At 40.1% G+C, this 18,795-nt stretch overlaps 1 protein-coding gene across 3 annotated transcripts in view; it reads right to left on the bottom strand.

The window, feature by feature from the left end:
• The window catches only part of Usp8 (ubiquitin specific peptidase 8), a 56,429-nt gene extending 38,085 nt beyond the window's left edge, over positions 1–18,344 (bottom strand). Inside the window, exons 1-4 of one of the 3 annotated variants that reach the window (XM_036184789.1) lie at positions 18,146–18,208; positions 11,986–12,154; positions 9,516–9,660; positions 5,030–5,115 (exon numbers count right to left, since the gene is read on the bottom strand). In XM_036184789.1, coding sequence (XP_036040682.1) covers positions 5,030–5,115; positions 9,516–9,660; positions 11,986–12,089 — 335 coding nt within the window. In that variant the 5' untranslated portion in view covers positions 12,090–12,154; positions 18,146–18,208. Of the gene's footprint in view, positions 1–5,029; positions 5,116–9,515; positions 9,661–11,155; positions 11,231–11,985; positions 12,155–18,145 lie in introns of those variants that run through there. The other 2 variants (XM_036184791.1, XM_036184792.1) reach the window with 2 other exon arrangements.
• Positions 18,345–18,795: the final 451 nt, after the last annotated feature.

Genomic DNA, 18,795 nt, shown 5'->3' with positions numbered 1-18,795 from the left:
CCTTCCTTACCCTGTCACAATCCTGCTGAAATTGTATTTCCATTGTGAGGTTAATACAGAAGAAAATTCCTGTGACTACGTTGTTTAGAGGGAGGACTTTCGGGAGGTGATCAGAGTTATAGGTCCATGAAGTGAACACATCTTGACAGCTTTAAAGGAGGGGCCAGAAGAGACACTAACACCCAAGTCCTCACTGCGATGTGAGGCCGCCAAGAGGAGGCCTCTGATTTCAGTTGGGTGCATTACGTTGTTTAACCGTTAGCCTTCAATAAGCCTCTTTCTTTAACACATAGCCTGTTTCAGGTATTTCGTTGTGGTAATGACAAATGGATACATCACACACAGAGAACACTATATGCAGCAGCCATTACACTTTCTTTTCAGGTACACACTGCACACTGCCTAAGATCAAACTGTTTAAGGACCAAGTGTCTCCAGCTATGATGAAATTGAAATAGAATCAGTAAGATACTCAGAAAAATCTCACATTTGACAATTAAGCACCATTCTTCTAAAAAATCACAGGTCAAGGACAATTTAGAAAACAGTTAAAAATAAATGACATAGCTTTCGAATTGTAAGAACAATACACACTCAGATTTATAACACTACTCAGTACATTTGTTGACATAGTGGTACACATCTCTAACCTTAGCACTCAGGGAGCAGAGAGAGAATATTGTAGGTCCCCAGCAGCCTGATTTACACAGCGAATTCCAGGCCAGCTAGGGTTACAGAGAGACCTCTGTCTTTAACAACAACAAACACCTACAAAATTGAGTGTATTCTCAAATCTTTGGAGAACCATGCTTCCTGGTATATTCACTTCCATTATTTGTCAACCACACTGTTGAGAACTTGCTGAGAGTCAGCATCATCCCTATTTCTTGTGCCAGCATCTGTCTCTACTACCATCAAACAGAAATGAAAGGCTTGGAACTACAACTGTTTTACCCAGCCAGTCCCTTCAATGCAAACATCAGAGGCCCACAGGGAAGGCGTCACAGACCACACTGTTCTACTCTTAACAACAGTGATAGGACCACGCACTCCGAATCTACTGCAGGCACCAGTCTATCAGAACAAGCCTTACATTTGCTTACCTCACTAGAAAGCCCTGTAAGGTAGCGTCTTGGTTTCTTCTTCTATTGCTGCGCTCAAATACTCTGAACTAAAGAGATTTAGGGAGAAAGCGCTTACTCTGGCTCATAGCTCCATCAGTAAGGAGGTCAGAGTGGCAGGAGCCTGAAGCAGCTGATTACACTGTATTCACAATGAGGAGCAGAGAGATGGTGCAAGCTGCGTTTCCACTTCCACAGCCAGAATCCCGGCCAGAGAGCGGTTCCACCTGTCCTACAGTGTCGAATCTTCTAACCTCAATGCAATCAAGATTCTCCCACAGATGTGCCCAGAGGCTATAACCCAGGTAATTCTGGATTCTGTAATTGAGAATGAAGAGTAGCCACCACAGGTGGTTATTCTTATCCGATTACAGATGAGAAAAACAAGCTGGCTCAGTAACCTGCCTAATAGCACACACGAGAGGAAGAGCTGAGACTCAGACTCGGTGGGTCTGGCTCCACACGTACTCAAGCTACAGACCTCTTCTCTAGTACCAATCCATACTGTAACAAGTCTCACCTGACACAAGGGAACATTAGAACTTGTTTTCTAGGCACTAACTAGGTGTTTTCTAGTATTTCATGGAATTGGGCACATGGTCTGCCCTAGCAGCACTGGCTACTCTTCCAAAGGACCTGGGTTCAATTCCCAGCACCCACATGGCAGTTCACACCTATCTGTAATTCCAGTTCCAGGGCTTCTGACACCCCCACACAGACATACATCCAGGCAAAACACCAAGGACCATAAAATAAAATAAAAATAAGTCATATATTTAAAAAATAAACAAAACAAACAAAACTCTAGCCAGAACCCTGCTATTTCTCAGACTACTAGTCTGACAAGAGGGAAATCCTAACATCAGAGACTTCTGACTCTCAAAAGGGAAGAACTGACTTGACTAGAGAATCACTAAGGGCAGATGTAGAGTATGTTAATCAGAGCTGTTCTAAGCATCAGTGAGAGAAACCAAACTTGTGGGCAGCAGGAGAAGACAAACAGAAAAGCTTCTCCTCAGTCAGTTGCACAGTAACCTACACCACAAGAAAACCCAAAACACGCTCAAGGCCTCAGAGAGAAGTCCATACCAGGAATCTTATTTTACCACCATGTAAAAAGTAAACATTCTTATCAATAAATTGGTGGAGAGTTGTTTCCTCAAAGAAAGGAGGTAGATAAGAAGAAAAAGAGATTGCCAGGGGTGGTGGTGCACTTCTTTAGTCCCAGCACTCAAGAAGTAGAGGCAGGTGGATCTCTGAGTTCAAAGCCAGTCTGGTCTACAGAGGGAGTTCCGGGACAGCCAGGGCTACACAGAGAAAGCCTGTCTCAAAAAACCAAATAACGCCAGGCAGTGGTGGCACACGCCTGTAATCCCAGCACTTGGGAGGCAGAGGCAGGTGGATCTCTGTGAGTTCAAGGCCAGCCTGGTCTACAGAGCTAGTCCAAGACAGGCTCCAAAGCTACAGAGAAACCTTGTCTCGAAAAACCAAAAACCAAAAACCAAAAACCAAAAACAAAACAAAACAAAAAAACCAACAACAAAAACTTTCACCTGGATACCATATATTGTGAATCATCACATATTAATTTGCCTTCTGAAGAATTCAGCAACCATAAGATTTTCCTCTTTTTACTACAAAAGCAATAGGATATACAAAGTAAATAAATATTGGAAGTAGAAAATTTATCAATATTTCGACAACCTGGGCTCAATTATTTTTTATTGTCTTTTAAAATTATATGTTTCAGGGATTGAGGGATAAAGCCCAGTGGTGTAGGGCTAGCATAGTATATAGGAGACCCTGTGCCTGATCCCCAGGCCCAAACAATAACAAATTCAGTCTTCACGTCTTCCCTTAAAAAGAGATTTTTTTGCTGGGTGGTGGTAGCACACGCCTTTAATCCCAGCAGTGAGGCAGAGACAGGAAGATCCCTGTGAGTTTGAGGCCAACCTGGTCTACAAAGCAAGTTTCAAGACAGCCAGGATGGTTACACAGAGGAACCCTGTCTTGAAAAACAAAAACAAAAAACCTCAAACAAACAAAAGTGTTTTCAGCTGCGGGTAGTGGGTGACACATGCCTCTGGTGCCTGCACTCATGAGCCTCAGGCAGGAGGACCACAAATCTGTGGCTAATGTGGGTTACAAAGGGAAACTAACTCAGACAAACAAAACCCACTCTTTTAAAGCTACTTGTAATGACATTCTCAGCAGAGAAAACCTTCACACCACACCCGTGTAGGAATAGTAAGCCTACTATAGTCTTCTACCTTCCCTTCCTGTATATGATTTGCCTCATAATCTGTTTGTCTTTTTCCATCAACAAATGGGTGACTTCTGTCACTTTATAGAATGCCAATGTCACTGTTCTTTCCTCTATCATACCACTGAGCTATCAGGTTAGTCATTAATAACTTCTAAGCTCTACATAGGGCAGAAATTTTACTAGGATCTGTGTTACAGCAGCATATTGTTCACAGGGGCAAAAGCTACACTTAATTTAAAGAATGACTAAAAGTAAAGCAGTCTGTCTTTGTAAAAGACATTGTATGTGAAAGAGGAGGGGGAGAGAGCACAAGCGTGTGAATAAGCGTATTTGTGAGTGCACATATATGGGAATCAAAGTCGGGGGGACACCTGGCTGCTCTTGTTTATGATCCAGTTCTGTTCCCAGCACCCATAGGGCAGCTTACAAAAGCTTTAGCCCCAGTTCCTGGGGATCAGCCTTTGTAGGCATTGCATGCACATGGCACAACAAATACAGGTAAGACATTCACACATATAAAATAAGAAGAAAATACATCTTTTTAAAAGGGTGTGTGACCCTTCAGAGATAGAGATTAGGCATGTAGGATGTTAGGCATGTTATGAGGATGCTGGAGTCCTGGTGCAAGTCCTCAAGACTGTGAGACAAGAACTCACACTGCTGAGTCATCTCTCCAGGTTAGCATACTGATTTTAATTTCTAATTTAAAAAATATATGTTTTTATTTCTGTATATGCATTTATGTCACATGTATGCAAGTACCTGTGCAGGACAAAGAGGACATCAGATCCCCTGGTGCTGGAGATAACTTGATGGTTGCAAGTTATCCAATGTGGGTACTGGAAACCAGACTCAAGTTCTCTAAAAGAGCAGAAAGTGCTCTAACTGCAGAGCTATCTCTATAGTCCTAATTTTTTTAAAGAATATTTTATTTTATTTTATTTTATTTGCATTGGTGTGAGACCCCCCTGAAACTGAAGTTACAAACAGTTGTGAGCTGCCATGTGGGTGCTGAGAATTGAACCTGGGTCCTCTGGAAGAGCAGCCAGTGCTCTTAGCCCTATAGTCTTAATTTGTAATCATTTCATAAACTGGTAAAGCAGTCATGATAAATACTGGAATTAGATTGTTTTTAAGCATATATAATATCTGCAACTATGGGGAGGTTAAAACTAAGAGTAAATATTCATTTCTATATGATTATATCAAATAAGTTTCTAGTACATCATGTAGTATACGAAGAATTAAAATTTTCCTTTTATTGTCAAAAAATTTCCAAATACTGTAACATATGAAAAAATGGACATGATTTTTAATGTAAAACATCAGTGCTATCTTTTTTTTCTTTCTTTTTTTTTTTTTTTTGAGCCAAGGATCGAACCCAGGGCCTTGCGCTTGGCTCTACCACTGAGCTAAATCCCCAACCCCAGTGCTATCTTAATAACCTAAAATTTTCATGAAGAATATTAATAGTAGCACATCAATATGGATAATACAGCGAATGATTTTCAGTTTGGTATTTCAGTTAATTTATTTCTAGGAAATGTGGTATTATAGATATGGTTAGATATAAATGAACAAACCTAAATAGTATTATCTTCTAATTTGCGTTCTTTTACAGAATTTATGGTAATATCTGTACCTCAGTTTAAGGCTCTCGGAGAGTCTTTCAGCTTCTTCAACAGCTTTTTTGATGTTTGCAGGTCCAAGTATGGAATGATAGTAATCCTAAAAGCAAATGAAAACCACCCCACATGGTTAGTGCGGAGCACTGCTGCAGCACTCACTGCATTATAGAAAATACTAAAATCATGGTGCCCATAGAAAAGGAAGTTTGCATGAAAACGCAAGTATTTGTTTTAAACTTCTAACCTATTTAAATGTACAATTTATTGACCAACTGTCTCAAAAGTATCTCTGTATATCATCAGTATGCAAAAAAACTCACTATGTAATACACTTAAGTTATTTATAAGATGCCATTAAGTGTAAACACTATTCTTATTACTTATAAATAAATGCTGAGGAGAGTTTGTGAGAGCAAAGCAGGTTTTCTTCTTACTAATATGAAACACACTAAGTTCCTTTTCTCCAGTCTCAAAGAAATAAAGCAGATTATGCAAAGAAGAAGCAAAGGGTGGGATTTATTTATTTATTATTTGCCAGAACAGGGGCTCAGTATGTGTTCTAGGCTGACTTAGAATTCAGGGTTCTCATCTTCAACTCCAAATAGATAAGAGTATGGGTGTGTTCCTCTCTGAGAGGCCATGTTTCCTTGTATTAATGATATTTTTGCTTCTATCTGTATTTGTAATAGTTACATGCAACTAGAATCAGGTTACTTGATACCTCAAACAAGTTTTATACTTGAGGAAATCATGAATTTCTAAAATCAAGTAATAGAAAATAACAGTATAATCTAACTCAAAATAAAATTAAAGGCTTGATGTGGAAGTTACTAACAAGCATAATGAAGTTTGTTTGTTTTTTTATAAATAACTACTTCAAAAGGTTACTCACTGTGGTCAGTAAAATTTTCCAACTAAGGCTTTTTGGATCTAATTTACTACATGCCATAGTCACCTTGTAAACAGAACCTATTCCAATAATAAAAATATGGTGTGTGTGTGTGTGTGTGTGTGTGTGTGTGTGTGTGTGTGTAAGGTAGTAAGAAGGACCATAAAGATAAAAGGATTCATCTTCAGCAATGAAAAGTGGTCAAGAGTGGCGATGGCAAAGAAAATCCATTGTAACAGTTATCACATATCTATGCATCTATTTAAACCAAAAGAAGTCATACTTTGATTGTTTACTTTCTTTCTTTTTTTTTCTTTTTTTGGTTTTTCGAGACAGGGTTTCTCTGTGTAGCTTTGCTCATTTTCCTGGAACTCACTTGGTAGCCCAGGCTGGCCTCAAACTCACAGAGATCCGCCTGGCTCTGCCTCACAAGTGCTGGGATTAAAGGTGTGCACCACCACCGCCCGGCGATTGTTTACTTTCTAATGCCTAACTATGTCAGAAAAGCCCATTACCAAGTAATACCAGTAAAAGTGTAGTTTATTCAAAATTGCACCAACTGAACTACAAGTACAATATGCTTTTTTTTAAAGTATAATGCAATCATCACTGCAAAGTTCTTACAAAAGTAAAACACAAAGTAAAAACAAAAATGGTCTCATTAGTTTTAATTTCATGAACTCAATTAGAAAGCTAGTCTGACAGCCTGCTATATCTTACTTAAATGCTTTAAAAAAATGCTGTGTTTGGGCATGTCTATCACAAACTATGAGGCAACAGTCCTCTACTATTAGTGGGGTTCCCTAGAGGCACACTTATCAGCATAGATATTGTTGGTAACATGACAAGTGGCAGTATAGGAGCTAACACCTGATTCCTACTCAACTAGACTCTTCACAGGTTCACCAGTACAGCTTTCCTAGTCCTCTCAGATTTCCTACATCAAAAGGTTAGCCAGTGGGGATGTGACAGTGCACACCTTTAACCCCAGCACTCCTGAGGCAGAGGCAGGTCAATCTGAGTTTGGGCTACGTAGTAAGACTCTGTCAAAGAAGGGGGGAGGGGTAATGTGGTGCTGACCAGTAATTGTTAGAGGTTTGTCAGCAATGCTGATAATTTTTAAATGTAACTCAAGATTTTAAAATACAACTCTAGTTTCTTGAGAATTTACTATGCCAGTACTTTACTCCTTCTCAGATGACCCTGAAAGCATTGTCCAGAATTGAGCAAGTTTCAGTTACATCACTGTGCCCTCTCTACCACATTAATGACTTTTACTTATAACTTAAACACTTGGTAACATAAAATAAGAAGGAAAACACGTAATTCTGAAGGAATTCAGTTACATATTCTGTCCCTACCCAATTTAAGTAATTGTAACTATAAAATATCTAGGTACCTCACATATTTGAAGTACACTAGGAAGGTTAGAGTCAGTGAACTAGAACAAAACCAGTTCTAAGACAGGGAAGACGAGCAAGCAAACAGGGAACCAAGCAACTGTAATATCCCAAGTAACAGCCTGGGTAGCTTCCTAACCTGACCTTCACAAACTCAGTGACACTGTGGAAACAGAAAGAGCTCTTGTCAATCACAATTACTTCAAACCTACTCAGAGAGGAGGAGCAGACGGCCAAAAAAGATAATTCCAACCTTGACAGAGGAAAAAGCACTACTAAGTTCTAAGAATAAACCACAACTCAAACATACACAAAATGAGTTCAAAAGCAGACGAAACATCAGACAGTGCCCCAAAGCTAGCACTCCTCAAGCTTTGCAAGCAGACTTAGGGCGCAGATGGGGTGGGAGCATGGGTTTTACACATCACCCCAGAGCTCAAGTGGAAGGCAGAACCTCTTGTCGGAATCAGTTCCCTTCTACCCTGTGGGTCCAGGACTGAATCAGGTCAGCTTTTCGGCCAGCCGTCTCACCAGGCAGCCCACTTTAAAGGCAATCTCACATGAACAATTTCAAGAGTGTTTGAATTCAGGCGTGCTTCTGGCTTCTTAATCTGCAGATAAGTATGCCTATAAATATTAAAAGATGTTTTCTACCATGGCAGGACTAATTCGGCCATTTATGGACATACAGATGAGTCCCTAAGTACAAGGGGACACTGTTCTAAAAGCCAGTAACCATTAGCATAACTTTGTTGGTAGAAGACATGACCTACTACCATTAGCTTAATCATTAAAGGCCTCCCTCTTTACTAAGAAAGAAATGTTATCAGTCACAGTACTCTGGGGAGAAAGAAAGGACTTCAAATAAAATTTGTTCCTTTGGTAAGTCAACTTCTCCACTACAGAACAAAGTAAAATACTACAAAGTATCAAGTACTAACAGAGTGTGCCACTGTAACCTCTAAAATAAAGTATTAATTTTGAAATGGTTGGACAGGATGGTGCACCACTGAAATTGCAGTGCCTTGGAGATGAGGCAGGGGATTGTAAGCTCTAGGCTAGCATGGCCATGAGACCCTGTCTCGGGCAGAGAACATTCCTCTGTGGGTAAGACTTCTCTAGGCAGGATTTTGCTATTTCTATGTGATAACAAGGTCATTTCTATGGTGGCAGCACTCATAAAGTGTTCTCCCTATCCTTTAACGCCACCTATCTATTATTTTGCCTGTTTCTAGGACAACTGAAATGCAACCATCTCTTCTCTGCACACCAATCCTAGTTGTCAATTTCTCTGTCTGTAGCACGACTGCCCTCCCTTTCTACTCATGACTTCAGCAAAGTGAAAGACTAGTACCTGCTAAACAGATTAAGAACAAAAAGAAAAGAAGACACTGAAGTTTTTTGCTCTTAATTCTAAAGCCGTATCTAATATGACCCCAGTGTCAGTCAAATAAAAAGGCCGGTATAAAACAAATAATTAAACATTTGACCTGAAAACATATTCTTACTTATTTTTATTTTTATTTATGTGTGTGTTGTATGAGTGTATGCTACATGTGTGCAGATGCCCCAGAGGACAGAACAGGGCACTGGATATCCCAGAGCTCAAGTTAGAAGCATTTGTAAGTCATCTGAAATGCGTGCTAGTATCCAAACCAGTCTTCTGCACAAAGCACTCTTAATCGCTGAGCCATGTCTCCAGTGCCCGTTTTATTGACTGATAGAGGATCTCACTATGTTGTCAAAGCTGGCCTGGAACCCTTGGGCTCACATGAGACTACAGGCCTGAGCCACTGCACTCAGCTATTATTTTTCTTATTCAGTGCATGAATACACTCAATCCTTGCATTTGATCTAGCAATAATTTATTATAATAAAAAGCAAACAATCAGCTTATATACTGCTATATACACATATTGATCCAAGCCAAATGTATGCATGCACATACTTGCAAATAATGAAACTAGATGTTTTTGCTTTGCTTTTCCCAGCCACACGGGAATTTAAAATTGTCAAGGTATCATGTGATCTAAACCCACTGTTATGTTGGAGATAGAGCTGCTGCTTAGCATCGCCAGGCCCAGAGTTTGATTGCCAGCACCAGGAGAGGTGAGGGGGAGAAAAGTGAATTTCATAGTTAGCTAAAACTTTAAGAGGATATCAGTAGTTCTAGTATGCAAAAATAACAAATAAAATACAAAAAAAAGGTACCTGCTGTTGCTTGAAGTCAGGTCTTTTTTTAATAAGATTATAAACGGCCACATATTTCATATAAAGCACATAGGCCCTTTCCTCATCACGATCTAGTCTGCATTCTTCTGCTGCCTTGAAGATCTTCTGAGCACTGTGTACGTAACTTTAAAATTGAAAGAAAAGGTAAAATACTTGCTACTGGGGGGAAAATCCACATCATATACAAACTCTGCAGATGACCACAAAAAGATCAATTTCACGATTTAGGTTGTATTACTTCATACAATTATAATGTATACCTTCGCTCTGGGAGGCTAGTCTTAAGAGATAAACCACAGACAGCTAGACAGGAATGAGCATCTTAGGTCTAACCCTTACGACGTTCCTGTCCTTAGTAGTTGAGAAAGTTTAAAGGTGGCTTGTAAAGAGAGTTAAACAAAATCACTTTCCTTGTTAGCACACATTTACTCAAGAAGTAAGACAGTCTTTCTCCATGTCCTCTCTAAAAGTATTTTCAAAGCCACTCTGTTTCTGGTAACATTAAGAATGGTGTGCTCTCGGATTTTCTCTTTGCTTTAATTACGTTTTCACCACTCAACTGTCAGCACTAATGTTTTGTTTTCCTCCCATTTTCCATTTATTTCCTTGATAAAATGACTCATTAAAATGCTTCTGTACCCAGAGACCACGGGCTTCGAACTAGACCAATGATTCTTTACAATAAATACCTGCATGTAAAAATATATGAATAGTGTTGGGGATTTAGCTCAGTGGTAGAGCACTTGCCTAGCAAGTGCAAGGCCCTGGGTTCGATCCTCAGCTCAAAAAAAAAAAACAAAAACAAAAACAAAAAAAAAACAAAAAACAACAACAAAATATATATATATGAATAAAGGGGTCTACTGTGTGACTCACTGTGCCACACGGCAGCTTCCACAGCGAAGTTTTCCCCTTCTTCCTTTTTCCCCCTTTTTCTCTTAAATTTTACTTTGTTTTATTTTAGGGTGGGGGCAGGAGATGGGTGGGATTAGGAGGCATGATGTGAAGGACACAAATAAATAAAATGCCCCTGTACCTACACAGATCTTTTTAGCTTTGTCTTTGGTTCATTTGGGATCATGTGTCCTATTTATTCCCAATCAGAGAATACCTATTGCTACCCCTTGATCTCTAAGATCTACTTTTCCTAAGTCTGGGGAATGTGGTAGAGAGACCCACCTTTCTTTCTAAAACTTTATTTCCATCTAAATAATAATATAATTGATTATTAATCTCTAAATCACTTTTGCTGGACAAAATAAATAAAATCACAAAATAAATTCAAACAAAAAGTTCTCTTACTGTTCTCTGTTCCTTAACTACTAGGGTTGACAATTTTAAGGACAACCTATTTTTACCAAATTTATATTTCCAGCAAGTACCAGAATCAGTTGACCACTTGACCATGAAAGTTTGAACCCTCTTTTGGAAAGGCACATTTTCTACCTGTGCCTTAGATGGTAAGTATACCCAGAGAAATAAAATCACATAAAATAAATCAAGTTAAAGATTGTATCAAATTGGCACAAACTTACAGAATACTCATGTTTCTATCTTAGTCAGGGATTTTGTTGTGATGAAACACTATGACCAAAGCAATTCAAGGAGGAAAGGCTTACACAATCCTAGTCAGAGTCCATGGAGGGAAGGAAGCCAAGGCAGGAACTCAAACCTGTGGAGAACCTGGAGGCAGGAGCTGGTGCAGGGGCATGGAGGAGTGCTGCTTACAGACTTGGCATGCTCAGCTTGCTTCTTATAGAACCCAGGACCACCAGCTCAGGGGTGTCCTACCCTCAGTATGCTGGGCCTCTCCCATAAATCAATAACTAAGAAAATGGCCTATAGGCTTGCCTTCCTACAGCCTGATCTTATGTAGGCTTTTTTTTTTTTCCAATTAGGGTCCCTCCTTTCAGATGATCTTAGCTTGTCTCAAGCTGCCACTAAACCAGCCAGGGCAACTAGACAAAAAAGCAGTCACAGTCCCTCTTTTAATCAGAGAAAGACTATACCCGCATCCTAACTTACACGTGTCCTACACAAGAGTAAAGGCAATCTTTAATTAGAAGTTAGACTATTTTAAGAAAAGAAAATGGTTTGTGGCAAAATGGCTTTAAAAGAACTCTCATGGGTTGGGATTTAGCTCAGTGGTAGAGTGCTTGCCTAGCAAGCGCAAGGCCCTGGGTTCGATCCCCAGCTCAAAAAAAAAAAGAACTCTCATATACTTTTAAACTTATCATCTAGTACACATACTGGCCAGGAAGCAGGTAATTTACATTTGGGCAATCAAACATTTACTCTGCTAAGACAAAGTAAGAACATCTCTGGGCTATTTTACTCTTGTGATCACATTGTATTTCCAATCAACTCTAAGTTGGATATACGTTAAATCCAAATAATAAGGAAATGAAGTAAACGGAATGATCTAATCAAACTAGCAAACAGCACACACTTCTTGGTGCTGGTTTTCTCAGGTTTAACTTCTGTCTTCTTATTGAGGTCTTTTAGTGAAGAACTGAGGTAGAGTTCTTTAGGAACTGAAGCTACAGCAGGCATGATGACTGATGCTTGATTTTCTACTTCAACAATGGATAGTCTGGTTCATGAAAAGTACTTCTTTCCTAAAACAAAACAAACAATTCCACTAATTATACTCATTAGCAAAAAAAAAAAAAAAAAAAAAGTGTTCAAACAATGAAACTCCTCGATGAAGGATGTAGCTCAGTGGCCAAGCAACTGCCTGGCATGCAAGGCTCTGGATTTGCTTCTTGGCTTGACGCGCGCGCGCGCACACACACACACACACACACACACACACACACACACACACACACACCCTTTAATCCCAGCGCTCAGGAGGCAGAGACAGGTGGATCTTTGTGAGTTCGAGGCCAGCCTGGTCTACAGACTGAGTTCCAGAACAGGCACCAAAACAACACAGAGAAACCTTGTCTCAGAAAGAAAGAAAGAAAGAGAGAGAGAGAGAGAGAGAGAGAGAGAGAAGTTGTAGGTAGAGCCAGGTTTATATGGAGCTGAGAATAAAAACAATACATTTCTGCTAAAAAATACTCCTACACTTGGGTTTACTTTGAAAGAGTTTTGATGTTGTGTGACATTCTTTTATTCCTGGTATGCTCTGTCAAATTCTGACCAGAAGGAAAAAAAAAAAAAAACTAAATGAAAGCATGAAGAATGGTAAGGTATGTACAATTAAACTGTGTGCATGAATATTCACAGAGATACCTAGAGAAAGAGCAGATCAAAGCACCCAGGCAGAGTGTCTTGGTAAGATCCCAAAGTGTCACTTGAAAACATTGGTGACCCAAATAACTTTATATGTGGTCTTCTGTCATGCACAACTAATTACAATTTGAATTAACGGCAACTTTAATTTTTTTCCATCATTTCTCTCTGCTCTCTAAATGATTCTATCAATTCAATACATGAATGGGGGTGGGGCAGGGCAACAGCTAGAGAGATGGCTCAGAAGCTAGGACTGCTCCTCTAGAAGACCAGTGTTCAATTCTAGCATCCACATGATGGCTCATAACCATCTGTAACTCCAATTCCAGGAGATCAAACACCCGTCTCTGTAGCCTCTAAAACTTGAATCTTCAAAAGAATGTGCAAATCATATCAGATTATAGATAATTTAAAACAGTAAGTCACTAGCTATTTTAAAGTTAAATTTAAACACTCATAGATATCCTACTGTATAAATGTCATGCTTTTAGAAGCTAAAGGATTAAAATAGGGTATTTCCACACAAGGCTTAAAAAACTAATATGAAACAAAACTGTAAACAGTGGGAAAATACCAGTAGATGGAGTTACAAATAAAAACATTAAGAAGGAAAGCTATCACCAAAGGGAATTAGAAGTAATCAGAAGAGAGAGAACGTACCCTCTTTGATGGAGATGAGGAACAGCAGGAGGGTAAGGTCAAGAAACCAAGTGCACCTCTAGGAATGAGCTGCCAGAGAGAACGTACAGGGAAGCACGGGCCAGTGAAGTCACAAAAAGTCTCACACTGATCACAGAAGGCCATGAAAGGCACATTAAGTGTTTACCTTGTTTTCTAAGGGTAATGACAGAGTCACAGGAGGGTTCTGAAGGAAGTTGTATATTCCCAACAAACAAGAGCACAAAGATAGGCTTTAAGATCCAAGAAAGAAGGGTGAGGTTAGAACTGGGGCAACAGAAGTGGACTAGAAGTATATACAAGCAACACGGCAAAGCCAAATGATCAGACACAGCGTGGAATGATGTCACTAAAGTCCTTAGCAATGGCTTTGTGGACAAATGAGAATATACATACACATATATGTGTTACCACCCCACCCCCCATTTGAGACAGATTCTTGCTATGAAGCCCAGGCTGGCAGTGAACATACAACCCAGTAAAATTATGCCATAATTCAAAAAAAAAGGATTGTAAACTAGGTAAACAAAATAGCCAGATGTGGTGCTTACCTGAAATCTCAGCATCTCTGAAGCTGAGACAGGAAACTGAGAATTCATGCCAGCCTAAGCTAGAGAACAAGGCAATGTCTCAAAACAAAACAAGAACTCAATGGCTCACATGACAAAAGTACTTCTCCAAATGCAGTTCAAAACCCATACTGGTTGGGGAACTACTTCTCTCTGGTCTGTAACAAAATAAGCTTGTGAAGAATGTAAACCAATTAAGCATACTGACTTTTATAGTAATCAGACTTCCACTCTAAGGCAAGCTTTTACATCCAAAAAAACCAGAAGACTAGGCAGGGCTACATAATGTAGCCATGTCTTATCACTGAAGGTAAGGTGGAACCTTCAATGACTCAGACTCTGAACAGCACTGTTCTACAGGACATAGAGAACAGGGATCTAGTCTAATATCAATATGTCTAATAACATGTCTAATATCAATTGTTCCACTATATATTAAAGACTGGTCACTAGCAAGACTCAAGGAAAGGAAAATCCAGTTCAGCTAGAAAGAGAAAAAGCTTTGGCCAGCCCACAGTGTCTTTTTCAATGTTGGGCCCCTTCCTCTTTCAGGGGCCAGCTTAAGTTTCCCTGATGGTTCCAGTTCTTGGAGTTTATTTCTTAGTCTGAGTCCTACAATGCTTGTTACCTATACTGCTCATTCAGTATAGTTTTGGGCCCCAATAATACTTTGCTTGAAACGATAAGAGCTGCGGTGAGCAAGGAAACATTCGGAAGGGAAGCACTACAGAGACATCAAGGGAGAAATTACCATGGATAAACAATGGAGAATAGTAAGGCAAACTATAGAATCCCTAAACAACAATCTCTGGAACAAGAGTCCACTGATGATATGTTGTACCCTAATATCGACCTTAATAACCCTCAGTCAACACTTAATGGCTGCAAGTTAACAGTACGTTACTTAAGGAAATATAGTTACAGAATGGAGGACCTGTGAAGCCATCCAGAAGTGTTTACATTTGACTTGGCAATCAGTAAAGTCAATATTACCCCCAGGATGGCCAAAAGTGGTATATACTAGACAGATTTGAAAGAGACAGAAATAAAGGAATAATACTATGGGAAAGAATGATTAGGAAGCCACTGCAGGGAAGAACAGATTAGGCACACTGCTTCGGTGAGTCAATGATTAAAACTGAGTATTTCTACTTGCTTACATTACCCCATTTTCCTTCTGTAAAATGGTAAGAACACTAAGGTTATTAACTAAATAACAGTAACAAGCATTCAAAATGAACATTGCACTGTGGTGCATGCCTACTCAGGAGGCTTAAGCTAGAGGGTGGTGAGTTCAAAGCTACCTCAGGCTCATAAAAAGATCACATCTCAAAAACAATCCAACAAGCAAACCAACAACATAGGGGGTAAAAAAAACCCAAAAAACAAACAAACTGTAGTTTAAAAACTGATCATTGTGAAAAACACTTTTCAACCTTTGCATACTCACATTTTAGACCAGATTAACCTTTGTTGTGGGAGGCTGCTCTACACAGTGTAGGACAGACATTTGGCAGCATCGCTGGCCCCTGCCCACAAGTTGCTAATAACATTCATCTTTCTTTCTCTAGCCCTGCTAAACAAAATGCTCTAGACATTGCTCAGGGTTCTAGAAAGGAGACTGCTTCCAAATAAGAACTGCCAACTTTCAGGAAAGTGAGTAGCTCAGTCTGAACATGTTGAATATACAGTAAGTATCTAAACAATGAAGTCTAAACAGAAATACGTTAATTTAAAATTCCCAATTTCATGGCTGGAGAGGTGGCTCACTGGTTAAGAGCTAAGAACCCAGGTTCAGTTCCCAGCAACTACATGACAGCTCACTCAAGTTCCAGGGAAGCCAAAACTCTTCTGGTCTCCCCAGGCACCAGGCATACACACAGTGCACAGACATACATGTAGGCAAAACACCCATACAAATAAAAAATAACCAAGCAGTGGTGTTTCACGCCTGTAATCCCAACACTCAGGAGGCAGAGGCAGGTGGATCTCTGTGAGTTCGAGGCCAGCCTGGACTACCAAGTGAGTTCCAGGACAGCCTCCAAAGCTACAGAGAAACTCTGTGTCGGGAAAAAAAAAAAAAAAAAATCCATAGACATTATATACTAATAATTAACATCAAGAAAACAAATCACCAAGGAATTGAACCCTTGTTTTCTACAGCTGATATTTTACTTAAGGTCTCAATCTGGACATTCTAAAGGAAGAAAGATTCAGAAAAAGAACAGACATCACTCCAATGAAGGAAAGTATAATGCTAAATAAGGAAAAGAAGAATTCTAAGGAACCTGAATAAGAATATTAGAATGAAAGGAAAGAGAGAAGGAAGGAAACATCCCTAGTTTTTATCTAAGAGCAATTATATATATTGGGATTATATTTGGTAAGTATTTAGAATTTCTGATATATATAAAATACAGTTTGGTGTGTTGTATATCTGCTTCTTGACTGCTATGAGGCGAACAATTTCTATGATATATTCTTACCACCAAGACTCTGTTTCACTCTGACACAAAACAATGGAGCCAACCAACCTTGGGCAGAAGCCTCTGAAACTGTGGGCCAAAATCAGTCTTCTCTTTAGAAAATTAGGATGACAAGTGTTTTATGAATAAAGTCTGATGTGTTGGCTTTATTTTACAACTGTCTTATTTACAAAGCTATCTGGATTCTGTCCCATTTATAGTATCAACAAAAGTCATGATTAATAAACTTCAAGTAAATAAATAAAGTTACATTTTAAAAATCTATAAATATTTTTGTTCGTTTTCTTATTCATTGTTATTTCAAAAATATGTCTATGAGCAATTATTCATTACTGACAGGTTTATATTACTACTTCAAGATCCTTGCAACTCAATTTTAAAGATGCACCTAATACACAGTCAAAAGAATAGGAATGCACATTTTAAGTATCTACAGTTATGGCATAATTAAGACATATCCTGATTATTAGTTATAACTAAGTATAATTAAAGAAGCATGAATACAGCCAATATCACCACATTGGCACAGTACTCTACAAAGAGAAACCACCTAAATCCAACGTGACACATTCAACAGAAAGTCTTACACAGAAAAAATTGAAATAAAGCAAAATCTACTCACAAACCTAAGCAGAAGAGAGCTTTAAAAAATAACACAGGGATCTGAGCGTGGTGGCACACGCCTTTAATCCCAGCACTTGGGAGGCAGAGGCAGGAGGGTCTCTGTGAGTTCGAGACCACTCTGGTTTACATAGTAAGCCCCTCTATGAGTTCAAGGTCTACAAAGTGAGTTCAGGATAGCTAGGGCTGTTACTCAGAGAAACCCTGCCTTGGAGGGAAAAACAAACCAACAAATCAAGAAACAAACAACAAAACAAAAAACAAAAAAACAAAACTAACAAGTAAGAATTACATCCTCCAGTTCGGCAGGCATTGTTTTGATCCGAAACCCTAGAGCTTTTAATAAATATTAAACTCCTTGAACTCTGCAACACCTCTATGAGTCAAGTAAATATTTTTTGAATGACTGACTTGGTCAAGGTCACAGAATAAACTGAAAGCAAGACCCAAAACACAGGCACGGGGTCTGCAGCTTAGTGAGTTAAGTGAACATCACTGCAATCTGGAGTTCTGACAATTCCCTCAGTACATCCGAGTTGAAATTAACTTGTCGGTGCCACAAATCTACAATCGAAGGCACATTTTCGGAAGAGAAAACCCCCTATCTGAATAAGTTTTTTAAGTGTGAGGAGTTTGGTTAATTCACTTCTTGTACTTCACTAAAAACATAGGTGACTAGGGCAGAGATTAGGGCAAACATGACAAGTGGCTATAATAAGGCCTGGGGTTATAGGTAGCACACCAGAAAACAGGCAAAAGGAAGGAGATCAAAGTCGGATCTAGAGTCCAAGAGAAAGGGGAACTGGTCAAGGCCACCCTCTGAGACCGGCAAACCCCGTCAAACTCTGGGCAACCGTAGGAGGGCAACGCGAGAGACCAGGACTGCGGGCCCTTGCTGGACCAGCCAGTTGTCTGGGGTTGTCCCACCCCTCCGCGAACAGGGCTCGTCCCCCGGATGACCAGCAGCTGGCGGACGCCTTCCCGGGAACCGGGGCCGGAGCCAGGCCGCACTCACCGCAGCGCCCGCACTCGGCTAACGCCAGCCTCCTCGCCTGACGCCCATCGCCCACCACCCGAGGGGGAACGAGCCTTCGCTCTCAGACGCAGGGGAGCGCAGCTCATCCCCTCTTCCCGATTTGCATTGCGTGGCGACGCGTCGCGTCTCTAGACGTCACGGAAGAGGAGGGGCTTCCAGTGAGCCCCGTAACTCCTCCCTCTGTCCCGCAGGGTGGGACATCGGGAAGGCCTGCTACGGAAGGGCGAACGCCGAGTCGTCTGCGCATGCGCCGGAGAGGCGGTTTGAGCCTTGCGTGACGGAAGCGAGCATCGGGTACTTCCGGAGTCCTTGCGCTTCTCATTTCCGGGTGGTAGGAAGTTCAACCTGTGTCTCCGACGTTTCTGCGGAGTAAGCGAGGATGTTCTAACTCCTGTCAACTGTGTTTTTCTTCTCAGGTCGGGAGTTAGCGGGGAAAAAATGTGAAGGGGATTGATACCCTCTAAAACTTGGGAATAAGCACTCTTCAAAGCCAAGAAACTGTACAGACACAGTCAACATCTCCTAAAAGCCCAGTCTTACAAAGCAGGGGTCTGAACTTTTTGGAGAGTCTACGTATGCACTCTTGTGGAGAAATGAGTTACTTCGATTATCTGTGTACTTAAAAGTTG

The sequence above is a fragment of the Onychomys torridus genome, chromosome 4 (genome assembly GCF_903995425.1).
Source record: "Onychomys torridus chromosome 4, mOncTor1.1, whole genome shotgun sequence".
Classification (NCBI taxonomy): domain Eukaryota; kingdom Metazoa; phylum Chordata; class Mammalia; order Rodentia; family Cricetidae; genus Onychomys; species Onychomys torridus.
The sequence above is the reverse complement of the archived record's forward strand: the minus strand, read 5'-3'. Positions and strand labels throughout refer to the sequence as shown.